The sequence below is a fragment of the Orycteropus afer genome, unplaced genomic scaffold (assembly GCF_000298275.1).
Source record: "Orycteropus afer afer isolate SDZICR_OR568_19922 unplaced genomic scaffold, OryAfe1.0 scaffold00401, whole genome shotgun sequence".
In the NCBI taxonomy this organism is placed as follows: domain Eukaryota; kingdom Metazoa; phylum Chordata; class Mammalia; order Tubulidentata; family Orycteropodidae; genus Orycteropus; species Orycteropus afer.
This window is the reverse complement of record NW_006921988.1, coordinates 473,269-490,373: the sequence shown is the minus strand read 5'-3', so window position 1 is coordinate 490,373 and position 17,105 is coordinate 473,269. Positions and strand designations below refer to the sequence as shown.

Genomic DNA, 17,105 nt, shown 5'->3' with positions numbered 1-17,105 from the left:
CCTCTTCAAATTGTCATTCCCAGCGTAGTAGACCACATGGTGGTCTGATTCAAAATGGCCAAAGCCAGTCCATTTCAGCTCACTAATCCCTAGAATATCAATCTGTATGTGCTCCATTTCATTTTTGACAACTTCCAATTTTCCTAGACTCATGTATATTCCATGTTCCCATTATTAATGGATGCTTGCAGCTATTTCTCCTCAATTTGAGTCGTGTCACGTCAGCAAATGGAGGTCTCAAAAGCTTTACGTTATCCATATCATAGAGGCTGGTTCTACTCTGATGATGCAGCTCTTTCCTGGTCTTATTTTGAGAGGCTTCCGACCTAAGTGGCTTATTGTCCTGCACTTAATCTGACAATGTTTCTGGGCTATTCATAAAGTTGAATAGTAATGTATCGGACAGTGTTTCTCTGCTATTCATAAGGTTTTTCCTGGCCAATTTTTTGAGAAGTAGATTGCCTCCTCCTTCTTCCTAGTCTGTCTCAGTCTGTAAACTATTGAAATCTGTGCACCATGTGCAACCCTGCTGGGTTTGAAACACCAGTGGCACAGCTTCAAGCCTCACAACATGCCACCAGAGTACAACAAACTGACAAAATCTCTCCACCCTCCCCACCCTCCCCTTACATATAGATTCCTGCCTCTTTCTTGCCACTTGGGAGGTCCATGGCCTGGGTCCCCGGCCTTACCTGGGTCCCTGCCTCTGCTTCCTCGCTCTAGCCTTATATTTTTAGTTCATTCTTAAATTAAGGGGGGAGGGGAAAGGCATTTAAATGTAAAATTTCTACAGTTAAACCAGTTTACTTATGCTATAAACTATTACTCATTTCTTTTCGGTCTCAAACCAAACCTGGTGCCACACATGCGTTACAGAGAATTGCTCCATAGGGTTTTCTTGGCTGTAATCTTTACAGATCACCAGGCCTTTCTTCTGCAGCATCAGTGGGTGGGTTGGAACCACCAACCTTTAGGTTAGTAGTCAGGCACAAACAGGTTGAGCCACCCAGGGTGTAGCAGAACAATTAAAAGCTTAAATGTGAATTGTGTATTGACGCATTACTACTTGTCAACAGCACCTGAACATATTAATGTTCAAAAAAAGAGAGCAGGCTTACCGGTGAACCTCCCGAGACTGTGGCCTTTAGTCACCCTTTGGGCCTGGAACTGAACTCACTCCTGTGGCTTAACTTTCAGCCAAACAGGCCTATGAGGTGGACAATCACACCACGGAAGTAGCCTCCTTAGAACAATCAACCATAGGAGCTCAAAGGGCAGCACTTGCACAGGGAGAGAGCTCAGCAGGAGCACATAGGAAAGGACACAGGGAAACAGTAACCTTAAGGAAATAGTGGGAAGAGAGCTGTTACATTGTGGGGATTACAATCAGTGTCACAAAACAAAAAAGAAAAATAGTAGTGTTGCTTTTGTTTCAATAGCAGTGTGCTTTACACAGAATGGGAGGGACATCCTGTCGTCATTTCTATTTTATCACACATACACCTCACTGAATGAATGACCATTACCTTCGTCAGCCCACACTCCTTCCAAAACCGTGTTTCATTATTCTATAAGAATGGAATGTCTACTAATCGCAGAAGCATATTTCAAGTGCCTAATACCGTGTTAAGGAGCCCCAGTGGTGCAATGGTTAAGCACTGGCTGCTAACTGAAACGTCAGTGGTTTGAACCCACCTGGCGGCTGTATGGGAGAAATGACCTGATGATCTTCTTCCATAAAGATTACAGCCTAGAAAACCCTATGGGGCACTGCTACTCTGTCATGTAGGGTCGCTATGAGTTGGAATGGATTTGACAGCACCTAGCAGGAACAAAAGGAGCTCTGGTGGCATAGTGCCTAAGGCATTTGACTGTTAAGCAGAAGATTGGCAATTCAAACCCACCAGCTACTCCAAGTGAAGGAAGATGAGCCAATGTACTTCTGTAAAGATTGATCGTCTTGGAAACCCAGTGGTGGTCACTCACTATGAGTTGGAATCGACTCAATGGCAGTGGGTTTTCTTTTTGTTTTTAACAACAAGGCTCTGTTGGTTAAGTACTAAACAGTAACCAAAATCCAGTTTATCCAGCACTTACTAAACTTCAGTGTCTATTTGAAAGGGAAACACCTGTTATGTTATTTCAAGTCTGAATTTTGGCTTTTGCTGTTTTATTAAAAATCCCAACCTTGGAGCAATAGAGAAGTTAACTAAAACCTAAGAGCTTAGTATTTAAACTGATTTCATAACTTTAGCTTTTTTTTTTCCCCCCAGCACATTCATCTTCATCTTTATGTCAGATTTCCTAAGGAAGATATGTTAACAGCATTGCCTTTTGGGAATTTCCGTAAGGCTTATTCTGCTAGATTCGCACTAAATGCTTAAGAAACATTCTGAATGTAGATGGCTGAAAAATTAATACTATTACTATTTTCAATATGGGGAGGCACCAACTCACCAAATGTAAGCAGTCATCATCTAGGTTTCTGATTTTAAACACATAGTCTCAAAAAGTTGTTTCCCTACCCAGCCAATGGAATACACCAATTTACATCAAGAATTCTGTCAGAAACACATCTTAAAATGCACCTTATCTCTGGTCCCACCTCAGCACTGGATTTAAGATCCAGGCAAAATTTATTTCCCTCTGAATTCCAAAGGTGTACCTAACATTCTAATGGATGGGGTAGGATTCGAGAACACAGCAGAATGAATGGCAGGTGATTGAAGACAATTAAGAGGTACAGGGACACTCCAAGAATACATTCTATTCCTCATGCTCCGAAGGACTTCATAGACTTACCATGCCAAATCCAACTTTTTTTTTTTTTTTAACTTTTTTTGCATCTGTACAGTTGAAAACAGATGACTGCCGTTAACCATCATGCAGGGTGGTCCCTACCAGGCTGCCTTTGGAGGTGGGTGGATAGTGGTGGGAATAGCAAGGAAGCCAGTGCTGTTTTCATTTTCTGAGAACGTTTCGATGGGTGGAGTCCCAGGACAGCTAAGCTAGACTAGCAGAGCCAGTATTTTAACTACAACGAATGTGACAAGAAAACTGGAGGCCATTACACATTCTCTCTCGGACCGCTTATATAGGCTACTACATTAAGTTTCATGACTTTTGAAAGGTTCAGTTCCCACAAGCTGCTTCTTCAACTTGTAAACTGCCCAGCTTTGTTAACAATCACATACAAAAACAATTTAAAACACACTTCCAGGTGTAAAATGACAGCATTTGCCATGGCATGGAGCTCCACCAAATGGAAAATGATGAAATCGTCTCCTTTGGAAAGGCCCCACATTTGATCCCGCAGCTAGTCCCACTTCTACACTGATTCTAGAATTCACATTCCCCACATTTTAATGTCCCTGAAAGGGTGTTTTCTGATTGAAGCGATGTCAGTTCTATTGGCAGCAGTGTCCTTTGGTAATGGGATCTCTGATTTGATGAAATGGATTGTTCTAAGTAATGGAGCACAATCAGACGACCTCTGTTCTTTTATTTCAGTTGACAACTAATTTAACTCTTCTTGAATTTTGTACATTTCAATGAAATGACATGACTTTTAAAAACTGGTATTTCTCATGTCTAAAATTTGCTTCATAAAGCTTTAGTGGAGTTTTAGAACATCTTCCTTGAGATTTTGTTCACATTCTTAAAGAAAATGAGTCTTTAAAAACCTTTTTATGTAATCAATTTTCTGAAGATGTTTAAACTTTGGGATGTACAGATAAAACCCAAATTCAAATGGAGTCAACTGGAGGAAGTCACTAAAAAAACTTCTGTCTTCTGATTTTGGGAGTGGGGAAGAAAAAAACAAAACAAAAAACTATAAGCTAAAACCCGATTTGGAGAAACTGAAACTGGTTAAAAAAAAAAAAAACGACTTCTCTAGGACAAAGTGTCAGCTCAAAGAACAAGTGAGCCTTCCTGGTCCTCTCTGCCCACCCCCTCCACATACCAGTTTTAACTCGTTTTACATCTCCTTATTGCCATTAACTTCTTCCATTGTCTAATAAAGGCAAATTCTACTATAAATAAATAAATAAATCCCGATTTGGGATACATCTCTTTTAACAGTAGTCCTTGGAGTAACCCAACTTGAGGGAAGCATCAATAGGTTTCTATGGAAGTCATGTATCCTTTTAGGAACACCGCAAATGCCTTTCAAAAATTCAGAAACCAAGCAAATGGAATCTGCTAATTAACTTTATTTTCACTTCTAGTTCCCTCAAAACATGTGACCAACTTCATTTCTAGTTATTTAAGTGAACCTTTAAACACCAAACTGTTTGCCAAATCTTGGTGCTAGAATAAATTATTGAGTAACCAGGATAACTTTTTTTTACTGTTTTAGATGTTAACACTTTGGATCTGCAAAATGAGGGTTGAATTCAACTTAACACTTCCCTTTTAAAATTCCCTTTAAATCTACTACACTTCATTTACCTTTTGTTTAGAAATCTTACAACAAATAAAAAGGGAAAACCGAAATTTAATTTATAAAGTTTTATTTTTGGATATATGCTAAATCTTAGGAGCTGTGGACAATCTGCACATCAGTCTATTGGCTTGTCAAAGGCTGAAAAGTGTGTAATGATTTGGGTGGCTGAAGTTTCCTTTTGGGAATATAGATTTCAAATTTTTTAAAAAATTCATTTTTGAGTTTAAAATATGCTCCCCCTTTTTTCTTACACCTACAAATTTGGAGGAAGAGTGCTACATTTAGGCAAACGTAAAATAATCGTTATAAATACAGTCGGTAGCAAGTTTTTTTTTTTTTAATACATTTAGCACTTCTGTAGTGATTTAGCACATCCAAACCTTATCGTCAAATACCAAACACTCATATAGGTAAGTGTAGATTGATTTCAGTCAAGCCCTACTATAAAAGCAGTACTGAATGTTTTCTTGGTAACATAAAAACTGGGGAGGGATGTTGTTTTAGGTTCTGTGCAGTATGTAGTATCATCAAATTAGAGACCAAAATTGGGCACTTATAATGAAAAGGCAATTATCAGTTACAATTCTAAATAAGGCAGGATTTATCCACCAAATTAACCATAAAACTCAGGAAAGTAAAATCGTTTATGGGAGAATATGATAAACTGGAAAAATAGTAATAAAAAACGGAAAGGAACTATTTTGGACTAGTCATCTAAAAATATTAACTGTTGCTCTCATTTACAAATGTTTTTAAATTAAAAAAAGGCTCTCAATCTCTTTAACTATTAACTACCTACCCTCAGATGTGATTCCTGGCAACCTCCCGTGTGTCAGAGTAGAACTGTACTCCACAGGGTTGTCACCGGCCAATTTGTTGGAAGGAGCTCTCCAGGCCTTTCTTCCAAGGTGTTTCTGGACTTGAACACCATCAACCTTTCAGTTAGCACCACCCAGGGACTCCCTTTCACTATTACTAAGCTGATATACTTAAGTTGTTATCATTTACTACAAAAAGTTAACCATGAAAAAAATAGAAAACATTTTGGTAATTCTACATGTGTATACTGAACAGCTAAAAGACACATATTTGGGAAATCATCACTGAGGGAAAAAAAATCAACGAAAGACAAAACCTCCAAATACGACTAAGCTCTTATTTCTGGCTCTACAATGGTAAGCGTGAAGATTTGGTTGGTGGAGTGCTCTGAACAGCAGCAATATGGTTTTTGCCAAGTTGTGCACTGAAATACTTAGATCCAACAGGGCAAAACCCTTGTTCACACAGTTTTACAACTAAAGTATCTTCAGTCTTTACATTAACAGATTCTACTGTCTTCTATAAAGTAATTATGCCATTTAGAATTCTGGGGGTATTTCTTTCAAAGGAAGACTACGGATTCCTCAACAAACATTTAAAGTAGGAAATATATGGCTCAAGAAATCAGTTGAGGGAAAATGAAATAATCTTTAGGCACTTTGAAGACTTGAAATTGAAAATGTGCCATTTATGTCCAGAAAAAAGACCTCAAATCACCACTATGTTACTCTTATAAGAACATGCATCTTAAAAATTTCTGGCTATACATTAATGCTTGCTTAGGCGTTAAATATAGAAAATAATTTGCACAAACAAAAAACAATCGTCTCTCCCTTCACTTTCCCTTGCTCCTCCCAGTCACAACACCAACAGCACTTACTTCAAATGGAGGAACAAATGATTCACAAGCCCTCACCTGGAACAAGGTGGCCTGCAAATTCAAAGCAACCCAGGATGGGATCTCCCTCCAAGGAGAAAAATTCACAGCCGTTTAAAACGTCAAGTTTTTTCATGTCTAGGAAGTCATTAAACTGGCAAAGTTAAGTACATATTTTTCTTAAGGAACAAGAAATATAAAAATCACCTCTCATATGGTGAGAAGGGTATTTGACAGCAGTAATTTGTCCAAATAAAGTTAACTTATTTTGCTCATTGTTGAGGAAGCCTGTAATTGAGGAAGTTTTAAATTAAAATGACCAACTGGAACTGCAAGCACTGTACAACTTTCACTCAACTTAAAATTCAGATGTATTATGCTTAAAGTAAAAACAATCTATCTGGTGTCAAAATTCCCTAATATTACAAAAAGCCTAGAAGCATAGATGGAGTATATAGAGTACTGCAAATAAGATACCCAAAGCTTTTTCTTAAATACCTGCCCCTTTTAATCACAAAATAACGCAACTCTCAATTTTGTTTCTGCTTTGTTCAATTCCAACTATAGCCTTTGACAAAACATTTCCCTATTAACTGAATTGTAAAAAATACAACCAAGCTTGTGCTCATTAAATATACATGTATATAAAAAACATACAAAAAGTACAAGATTGATTATGTTAAGAAACCTTTACAGTGTCAACACCCTAAGTTTTCTGAATCTTTAGTAAAGGGCTGAAGGTCAAATCTTTCTGTGCACAAAAACTCAAGGTGACTGACATTCTGAATTCAGTGGCATGCCTTGGCATGCTATGCACAGAATTGATTTTAATATGCAGTCCTTTAAAAAAAAACACACACCACAGGACAAAAAGTTCTTCTTAAATCAAATTCTATTTGTGAATTCAGCAAAATAATTTCTATAAAATAAAACAGCAAAATATTTAAATAGACTAGGGTGGGCTGTATCTGTTTGCAGGGGTATTTGGTTTTTAGACAGGTTTCAAAAAATTATACACATTCAAGTTACCAATTCTTTTTTAAATACAGTATTAACTGAGTCCCTTAGAATCTTTAATCAAATGTTTATTCTGAAATTGTGATACCTCAATTATACTGACTAAACAAGTAGTTCTTTTTTAATTAAACCCTGCTTCGAACGTTAAAATTTTTGGAATAATGGAAAAGGAGCTAGGACAATTCTTTGCTTTCAAGTAAAATTGTGACTGAGCAGAAAATCAGCCGGCCCTCTTGGTGCAGTGGTGCTCCAAGTGCTGGGGATTCTGAGGACTTCCGCTTCACTGGGATCCAGCCGAAGGAAAGTTTTAGAAGATTCACCTAATAAGCTTCTACCAAAGAAACAAAACAAGCACACCAAATACAGTCTTCTATTATGCTCCAAGCATCCTGGCCTAGCAAAGTTTTGCATATTTGTTTTAAATCTTTTAAAATTCCCATTATTGAAACTTAAGTGTTCTTTACCCACCCAGCAATCAAACTGTCAAACAATAGATGTAACGAACAGATGTGCAACTGAAAACCGCCCGTCTGTCATGTTTCTTCCCTTGTTTTATATTTTATAGTCTAGGTGTAAGAAGGAAAAGCTCTGAGCAATACAGCTGCCACTTTGGGACAACTGCTGTCATTATAGTAATTTTTTCCTCATTGGCTACACTAACTTGGTGTGAAGCCATGCTAAATGTTACAGCATAACTATAGCTTCAAAGTGATTAACCTAGTAGTATCAGAATAAAAAGGCAATGAAAAAGATCTAGAAACAATGTTACATCACCAATTTTCCACATCAACCAAATAATTCAAAGATTATCAGCCTTACATTGTTCATAGCAAAACTGACTCCAGTGGCAAGAATTAACATGGAACTATAGTGTGGTTGACATGGATGGGCTTTGTTTTGTTGCTGTTGGTTTATTTTTGTTTTTCTAAAGGAGTTGATCCAACTGCCATGAGGCAGGCAACACTGGTTGCAGAATGCAGCGGGAATAACAAGAAAATTAATTTTTGTAGTTTTCATAGATCTGTGAGTCTCATCAAGAAAAAAAAGTTTCTTGCTTAGGAATTAACAGTCAAACATTAATATACTATATACACCTTTGCCATTTACACATTAGCATCAGGCCATTTATTACAAAACACTATACACTTTCCACTGCAGGCGGGTTATATATTGACAGCAAATTTCTGCAGATAAGACAGTGAATAAACTCTCCACTCCATGTTGATTAGGAATAGTTTTTCTAGTTTTAAATATTAGCCAGACACAGAAAAAGGTTGGACTGTAAGGCCTGGGTGCACAGTCTTGATGGAACCAGTTAATTATGTGCATTTCACTGATCCTTCGTCTGAGGTGGGGGTACTTCTTCACTGCCTTCATAATTTTCTTGTGCTCGTTGGCCAGTTCTCTGAGGGTTGTTCATGTGATGTGCTGCTGGGCCTGTATATGGCTGTCCATGCACATGGTTATTCTGGAGGGGAGAAGACACCTGGATGTTAAAACTTTGCACTAAATTTCAAAATCATGGGCTGAAGTTGGTATAAACATTTATTACTAGGACTTGACTTTTCAATAAGATTATGAAGGTAAAAAAATAACTGAATTGCAAAAGAAAGGATACTGTGAATCTAAATCCCAAAGTCCAAACTAAGAGCAGAGATCGTGTAAGTGTGTATAGATTTTTGGCACCAAAATTATTTAGACCCAAGTCTGATAAAAGAGCTAAATTTGTTTTACTAGTCAAAGATCTTCCCAAAACATAATTTGTGAGCTGGAACACATCTATTTTGACTCTTTCAAGTACTTTGGAACTTACACATGACAAATCTTATGAGATCTGCATAATGAATAACCCTGAACACAGAAGAATGTTAATAAAAACAAAACAATGTTGAAGATAATGGGTTAATCAGGCATGATTAATGTATGAGCTTTTCAGGGTTAAGGCAGGTAACTTTTTTCCTAGGTGAATTTTAAAAGATTTGTTTTTTCAATCTTTTAAACCCTTAAACCCTACACAGTGCAATCATTTCTCTCTATATTCACACCAGCCAAGAAGATTTTAGGGTTTACTTTCTGTTATCTGTATTATGAAAATAAAAATGTTAAATATTCATTTTCAAACTATTCAGCAGTATGCTTCTACTTTTATCCTGAAACAGAAATAAAGAATGCCCTGACACACAATGATTCTTAAAGTGCAACCCTCAGACCAGTGCCATTGTCATTATTATTATTATCATTATCATCATCACCATTACCACCACCACCACCACCACCACCACCACCACCACCACCACCACCACCACCACCACCTGGGAACTTGTTAGAAACATAGATCATTGGGCAGGACTCAGACCTACCGAATCAGACTCTGGGAATGGGGCCTAGCAGTCTGTTTTAATAAGCCCTCCAGGGGATTCTGATGTCTATTCAAGTTTGAATACCACTGCCTCACAAAAAGGTGTGTGTGAACTAGTCACATCTGTGTTTTAGAATAAAAAGTTCTCATTTAGAATGTTTCTTCATTTAAATTTTTCTTCAGTTATTTTTTTTTATAATTAATCATCTACTGAAATCTGCAAATCTGTGAATTTTTTCCAACAATTTTTTAGATCAGTGAAATCCAAAGGCAAAGTTATCAGAAATTTCTTATTCCTCTGCCATATCTTAATGTCTTCAGAATCCACTTACCTAACAGGAAATGCCAACTGAATCCTCTGCACTAAGTTGAAATGACTGCCATTTTTGTACATAGATATAAATTCTCACAGTTTTTATTAACTTTAACTACTAGCACAAGAAGGACAAGGAAAACATAGCAGGGCCAATGTGACTTCATGTCAATACTTCCTCTTCCATCCCCTAAAGCTAGTCTGGATCATCCTTCTATTATTATTATTATTATTTTTTATAGTCACAAGGGAAAATCTGACCATCCTTTAAACAAAGCTTAAAAAGTTGGCTCTGGGCATAACACAGATTCCTGTTTACCTGTTGGTACTGAGATCCAGGTGAGTGGGGGTACAATGGGGCATCTTCTGGTGGAGGTGACTCATGTTCATCTGGGGCATCTTGGTCATCTGGCTCCTAATTATTTAAAGAGATATAAAAATTATGCAGGCAAGATCAAGTTTATTTTTACGTCTTCCTATTTGAAATGAATTTCTTAAAACACCCCCAAAACTGACCCATTACTCAACTTTTCTATTACTACATGTAAACAAATAGGAAAAAAACCTGATTTGGATTCTCTTAGAAATACTACATACATATCAGACCATTTCATATAAATTTCTCCAAAAGGAGGGTCTCTTAAGCCCCTAATTTAAGACCAAATACAGTAATCACACTAAAGCAAACAAAACTGGAACATAACTGTTTTTTATAATCACTATTACATAAACACTGGCCTATAAAATAAAGAATTACTTTGCTTTCTTCCATTTCTATTTGCTGCACACTGGTTGCTTTTTTTACCTCCTCTGGACAGAGTTCACAAGCTTTTGCAAGGGTCATCCTAGCACTATGTGATCTCTCCAAGAAATAACCATTTGATGTTTCATTGCTTTGTATTGGAGGAGACCAATTATTATAGGTATACTGAGGATTGCCAGTGTATGGTCGTCTTTCAAGTTCATCTCCAAGCCATTCTACTGCCCAGGTCCACTTTCTTTTAAGATCTCCATTGCCCTTCAAAAGAAAATAAAAGTACATATTTCAGAGGATTTGGAATGCTTTTCAATGTTAACTTAAAATGACAATTGCTAATTCTGAAAACATTCTTTTAAACAGATTTCTACAAAATTATAAGGAAAAAAAACAAAAAAAACCAAAACAACTTCCCACCTGTAGGATCTGGTAAGCAACTGGACAATTGCTAAATAGAGCTACCATACATTTGATACACTGGTATGCTCTTTTTTGATAGTGATTCTTAGAGCGCTGGATTGTGTCAAACAGCCCATCTCGATCATCTGGGATTCCTTTAAGTGCGTTATGAATTCTGAAAAAGAGCCAGATATAAAACAAAACCATTAATATTGAATAGCAGCTAACATTTGTTGAATGCATACTACTATGTGCCATTCAAGGAAAGTTTTTGATGCAGTCATTTAATGTAACACTACATGACAGTCAATTAAACCTTTTAACAGATGATATAACCTCTCTATAGAGATTGAACAGCTTGCCCAAAGTCATATAGCTAGCAAGTGAGGGGCTGCTTAGCAGTCTGACTCTAGACTCTGAGCTCTTACCAACCCACAGTGATTTTGCTATGCATGTAATTTGAATACATTACTAGAAGTAAATTCAGGACACTAAGAATAATGTGAACTTCTTTTAATAATACTGCACTTCAGAAGGCTAAGATAGGAACCAATGACTATGCAATGTTGAAGTAATTTGCCAATATAGAATTAAGGTGAATTCTAATATGAGAATACAAGGCAGGTAAAGCAATTTTCATTGGCAATAGTACAATATGGCTCATTTGCCAATGATTTCATCTCAGCTCTTGCTGAACTACGAAAGAATGGTGTACATGGTCACTATTTTCCTGTTCTTCCCCTCAATAACCAATATTACAAATGATTTTAGGGGCAAAACTATGCTGTCTTTCTTTCGTATTAAAAATACTACCTAGCAGCAATTCCAGTCCTCAGTATACACCCAAAAGTGTTCAAACAATGAATATTTATTCGCAACAGCATTATTCACAACAGCAAAAGGTGGAAACAATGCAAATATTAACTGACATCTGGAGAAACAAAATATGGCATATCCATACAATGAAGCCTAAAAAGGAATAAAGTACTGATACATGCCACAACATGGAAGAATCTTCAAAACCTAAGAATCCAGTCACATAAGATCACATATGTGATTCCACAGAGAAAGAAAACAGTTAGGGGGCAAAAGGAAGATACTGAATAGGAAGTGACTGCTTAATGGATATAACGTTTCCTCTTATGGTTAAGAAAAATTTTAGAAACTAGATGGTGGGGACGGTTGCACAACATTGTCAACATACTAAATGCTACTGATTTGTACACTTTAAAATGGTGAGTTTTATGATTTTTTGAGGGTGTGTGTTTTAAACAAATTTAAAGGGCTCTGTCAATCTCTCATTGAACAAGCTATCAGTGCCATTTTTGTAACATGTGCTCACTTCGTATTTCTGTGTTAACACTGTGGTAATTCTCACAATATTTCACACTTTTTCATAATTACACACGTAATAGACTATATAATATAACGTAAACCTAACTTTTATATGCACTGAGAAACCAAAAAAATTCGTGGTACTCACTTTTTTGTGGTATTGCAAGTGATCTGGAATTGAACCTACATCTCTGAGGTAATGCCTGCATATTTTACTAAAGGGAATGTTCCAGTTCAAAAGGTAAGGATTTTTTTTTCCCTCTTGTATTACATGTATTTATACAATGTTTTGTTTGGAAATTATTACTTTCTCAACTTTACATTTTAATCATTTCAGATGAAAGAGAAATTACATATGGGCTTTTAGTTCAATTTGAAACATCAAAGTATGTATTTTCTGTTTCTACCTTTAGTTTTATCAAGTGATAATAAAATGCTACTCAATATTTCTGCCACATATTTTCTTCCCATTAGTATAAATTGTTTTCAAATGCCATTTTTATCAATATTATCTTTGCCTGCCTTGTTCTCAGATGCCTAGCAGTGCTGGGCCCATGTAGATACACCACAAACATTTGAACACTTTTTACTGAATGAACGAAAGAGCGCACTATAATAAAAATACTTTCAATTTTGGGCCAATGATTCATAATAATATCTTACTAATCTCTTTACACAAAAATAGATGTCAATCATTTAATCCATCACTATTTACTTTACCATTATCACTTGGCTCTAATGAAACAAGATAGCTGAGATGGTGACTAACTGGTTTAAAGCTATAAATGCTTATCATTTTCTTTAAAAGAGAACAATGATGTTAAGATCCCATTAAAATAAACTCTTAAGAAAAATCTGAAATCCTTTGATAATATCAAAGAGTAATGGATACTTCCTAAAATAAATGGCTATAAGTTGAAACAACTAAGTTTAGTCTCATGAAAACCAAATTTCTGGTATAAAATTCTGACATTGACAAAATCCACTAAAACTGTAAATTTCAAGTTGTTTACCAAAATAAACTATTATACTATCATCCACTAAGGAGCTCTGGTAGCATAGTGCCTAAGGTATCTGACTGCTAACCAAAAAGCTGGTGGTTCAAACCCACCAGCCACTCCACGGAAGCAAGACTGGGCAATCTACTTCCATAAAGATTTACCGCCTCAGAAACCCAACAGGGGTCACTATGAGTCGGAATCGATTCGATGGCAGTGGGTTTGGTTTATCATCCATGTAGGAAGGGAATTTGTAAAACTTTCATCATTTACTATAGAACTCTTGAGATTAAAGATAATTTCTAAAACATATGATAGATTTCTAAGAAGTAAAATATGTGGTAAGCAGTAATCTAAGTTATATCTAGAACCTGGATGGAGTTTAATTATTTAAAAGGATATTTACCTGTGAGTTTGCCAGGAATCCTCAATCAGTAAGATTTGCAAAAGCAGATCCAAATAGGGCCGGAGTTCATAGGTATATGAATATGCAACCTATAAACAGGTGACATGGTGAATGACTTATTTAAAGAACAAATCAAATTATAAACATATGAATAACTATTTTCCTTTAACCTGCCAGAGAAGTTCACTGAGCACAGTAGATGAGAACTGAGGATTCTCCCAGCAGCAAAAACGAAGCAATTTGACGGTTTCCTCTGAGTTACTGCAGTCTTCAATGATTTTCTTCACATAACTTGTTCTCACAAATAAAATGTCTGCCACATTCTGCTGAATTGGCATTATAGGTTGTGATAAATTGGGATCACCAAAAGGATTGGGAAGAGGGGGATTACCTAGAACACAGATTTGTTACCAATGAAAAACTGATAGGCTTCTGCACAATAACAATATACAGTTTTCACCACAGAACATAGATTATTTCAAAGCATGGACCTTCAGACTCTTAATTTGTATTTACACATCTATATATGCCTAACAGTATTTTAAAACTACTGTAAAGAATGAAACATTTTATTTTACCATTGATTGAAGACTGCATTCTTGATGAGACATTGCAACAGCGGATCAGCTGTGACACTACTGAGTATAACTTGCCTAATTCAGCATACTGATATTTGATTGGAGGACCTGGTCCTTCATCTAAAGACACTAGCATAAAGGTAGCAGGTACACTCAATTTCAGAAGCTGTGTCTTTTCTGCCACACCTACAGTAAAGTGGGGAGAAGGGAAAAAAGGGGGGAGAGAGAGAAGAATGTGTGAAATAAAAAAATTAGTTTGTCAAGAGGCTTCATTAATAAAATTAAAAAGACAGTAAAATGGTTATCAAAAATATCTATTATTTTTATGACCAAAAGCATAACACTTTTGCTTAACATTCAGAATTACTTAACCAGAACACAAAACTCTCTGATTTAGTATTATTAGTAATGACAGGCCATAAGGAAGACACGTTCTATGGGCTGTATAGCATAGAGGCATAGCATAGACTGCAGCTCTCATTATAAAGTTGTTGTTGTTATTATGTGCCATCGAGTCGGACCCAACTCATAGCGACCCCTTCTTGGATTTCCTAGGCAGTATCGCTACGGAAGTAGATTGCCCATCTTCCTTCTGGGGAGTGAAGTAGGAGAATGAAAATAACAACTAAATCAAGGGAGAAATAAGTGAAGAAAAGGGCTCAAACGGTGACCACTTCCCTCATTATTTTCATTTTCTATCCACTTACTCTCTTTGGTCTCGTATGTGAGTCCATATCCCCTTTTCAAACTGACGCTCCTCAAAGTTCCCATGCCAGGCCATCCTCTCACACTCTGTTTGCCCTGGGTGATCAAACCTGTTCGAATGCTTTCAAGGTCCAGCTATTTCCATTCAGATGACTCCAAAATACCTCCAGACATAGATCTTACTGTTCTATTGGACATTTCAATTTGGGTGTCAAGCAGGCTCAAAATCAACCTGCACACACTGAACTCATTTTTCCCTCTATAGATGTTCTTCCTCCTGTGTTCCTTTTCTCGGTAAATGGCACTACTATGTACTCAATTGGTCATGTTAGAACGCTGGATATCATTCTTTTTAACATTTTTTCTCTGTCCTTCTCCCCTGAATATACAATGACCAAATCCTGCTGATTCTGTGCCTTATAAAAGCCACCACAATGTGTCCATTTGTATCCTCCCTCAGTTTTAATTCCCTAATACAAGCTACAATGATGTTTTGCCTATAGATCATTTTAACAATCTCTAGTCTTGCTCCACATTATAACCAGAGTGATCAATATGGAGGCTAAATCTGTTTAAAATCCTACGATGGCCATGAATGCCTTAGGGATGAAGTCTAGACTCCCTCACAAGGCTTACCTTGAACAGCATGATCTGAGAAGCCCACTTATCATTCCTTCCATTTTTCCTCCTTACATCTACTCTAGTCAGAATGAATAACTTTTACATCCTCCAAAGAGAAGAACTGAGGTAATTCCAAGTCTTTATATCTGCTGTTCACTTTCCCCACAAAAACTTCTCCAATAAGCCTTTCCTTAGTCCACAAATCAGGTCAGGTACCCTGACCCACCAGCCACTCCTCAGAAGGAAGGTTGGGCAATCCTTCTTCCATAGTGATACTGCCTCGGAAACCCAAAGAGGGGTCGCTATGAGTCGGGGCCGACTCGACGGCACATAACAACAACACCCTGACAATGTGTTTCTGTAATACACTGCATTTTTCCGTTATAGTTACTTTATAGCAACTACCTTTTTATTTGCTTCTACATCTTCCTAAATAAATAGTTGTTGTTTTTGTTAGGTGCCATCGAGTCGTCTCCGATTCATAGCAACCCTATGCACAGCAGAATGAAACACCACCCGGTCTCGCACCAGCTCCATGATTCTTGCTACACTTGAGCTCATCGCTGCAGCCACCGTGTCAATCCATCTCATTGAGGGCCTTCCCCTCTTTTGTCGACCCTCCACCTTACCAAGCATGTCATCCTTCTCTACGGAATGGTCCCTTCTGACAACATGACCAAAGCATGTGAGATGAAGTCAGGCCATTCTCACCTCCAAGGAGCATTCTGGCTGCACTTCCTCCAGGACAGACCTGTTAGTTCTTTTAGCACTCCACAGTGCTTTCAGCATTCTTTGTCAACACCACAGCTCAAAAGCATCAACTCTTCTTCTTCAGTCCTCCTTATTCATTGTCCAGCATATGAGATGACTGAAAATACCATGGCTTGTGTCAGGAGCACCTTAGCCCTCAAGGAGACATCTTTGCTCTTCAGCACTTGAAAGAGGTCCTTAGCAGCCAATTTTCCCAGTGCTATACGTCGTCTGGTAGCATAGTGCCTAAGGCACTTGACTGTGAACCAGAAGGCTGGCAGTTCAAACCCACCAGTCACTCCTCAGAAGGAAGACTGGGTAATCTACTTCCATAGTGATACTGCCTCGGAAACCCAAGGAGGGGCTGCTATGAGTTGGGGCCGACTAAACGGCACATAACAACAACATACGTTGTCTGATGTCCTGACTGATGCTTCCATTGGTGTAGTTGCAGAACCAAGCAATGTGGAGTCTTTGACAACTTCAATCTTTTCTCCATTTATCATGAGGCTGCTTATAGGTCCAGTTGTAAGGATTTTTGTTTTCTTTATATTGAGATGTAATCCACACTGCAGACTGTATTCTTCAATCTTCATCAGTAAGTGCTTTAAGCCATCCTCACTTTCAGCAAGCAAAGTTGTGTCGTCAGCGTATCACAGGTTGTTAATGATTCTTCCTCCAATCCTGATGCCACGTTCTTCTTCATATAGTCCAGGTTCTTAGA

General features: G+C 37.3%; 1 protein-coding gene across 1 annotated transcript in view; it reads right to left on the bottom strand.

The window, feature by feature from the left end:
• Nucleotides 1–8,490: 8,490 nt before the first annotated feature.
• The window catches only part of USP9X (ubiquitin specific peptidase 9 X-linked), a 97,259-nt gene continuing 88,644 nt past the window's right edge, over nucleotides 8,491–17,105 (bottom strand). Inside the window, exons 39-45 of the mRNA XM_042782641.1 lie at nucleotides 14,306–14,491; nucleotides 13,898–14,118; nucleotides 13,728–13,816; nucleotides 11,007–11,163; nucleotides 10,638–10,850; nucleotides 10,152–10,247; nucleotides 8,491–8,628 (exon numbers count right to left, since the gene is read on the bottom strand). Coding sequence (XP_042638575.1) covers nucleotides 8,491–8,628; nucleotides 10,152–10,247; nucleotides 10,638–10,850; nucleotides 11,007–11,163; nucleotides 13,728–13,816; nucleotides 13,898–14,118; nucleotides 14,306–14,491 — 1,100 coding nt within the window. The remainder of the gene's footprint in view (nucleotides 8,629–10,151; nucleotides 10,248–10,637; nucleotides 10,851–11,006; nucleotides 11,164–13,727; nucleotides 13,817–13,897; nucleotides 14,119–14,305; nucleotides 14,492–17,105) is intronic.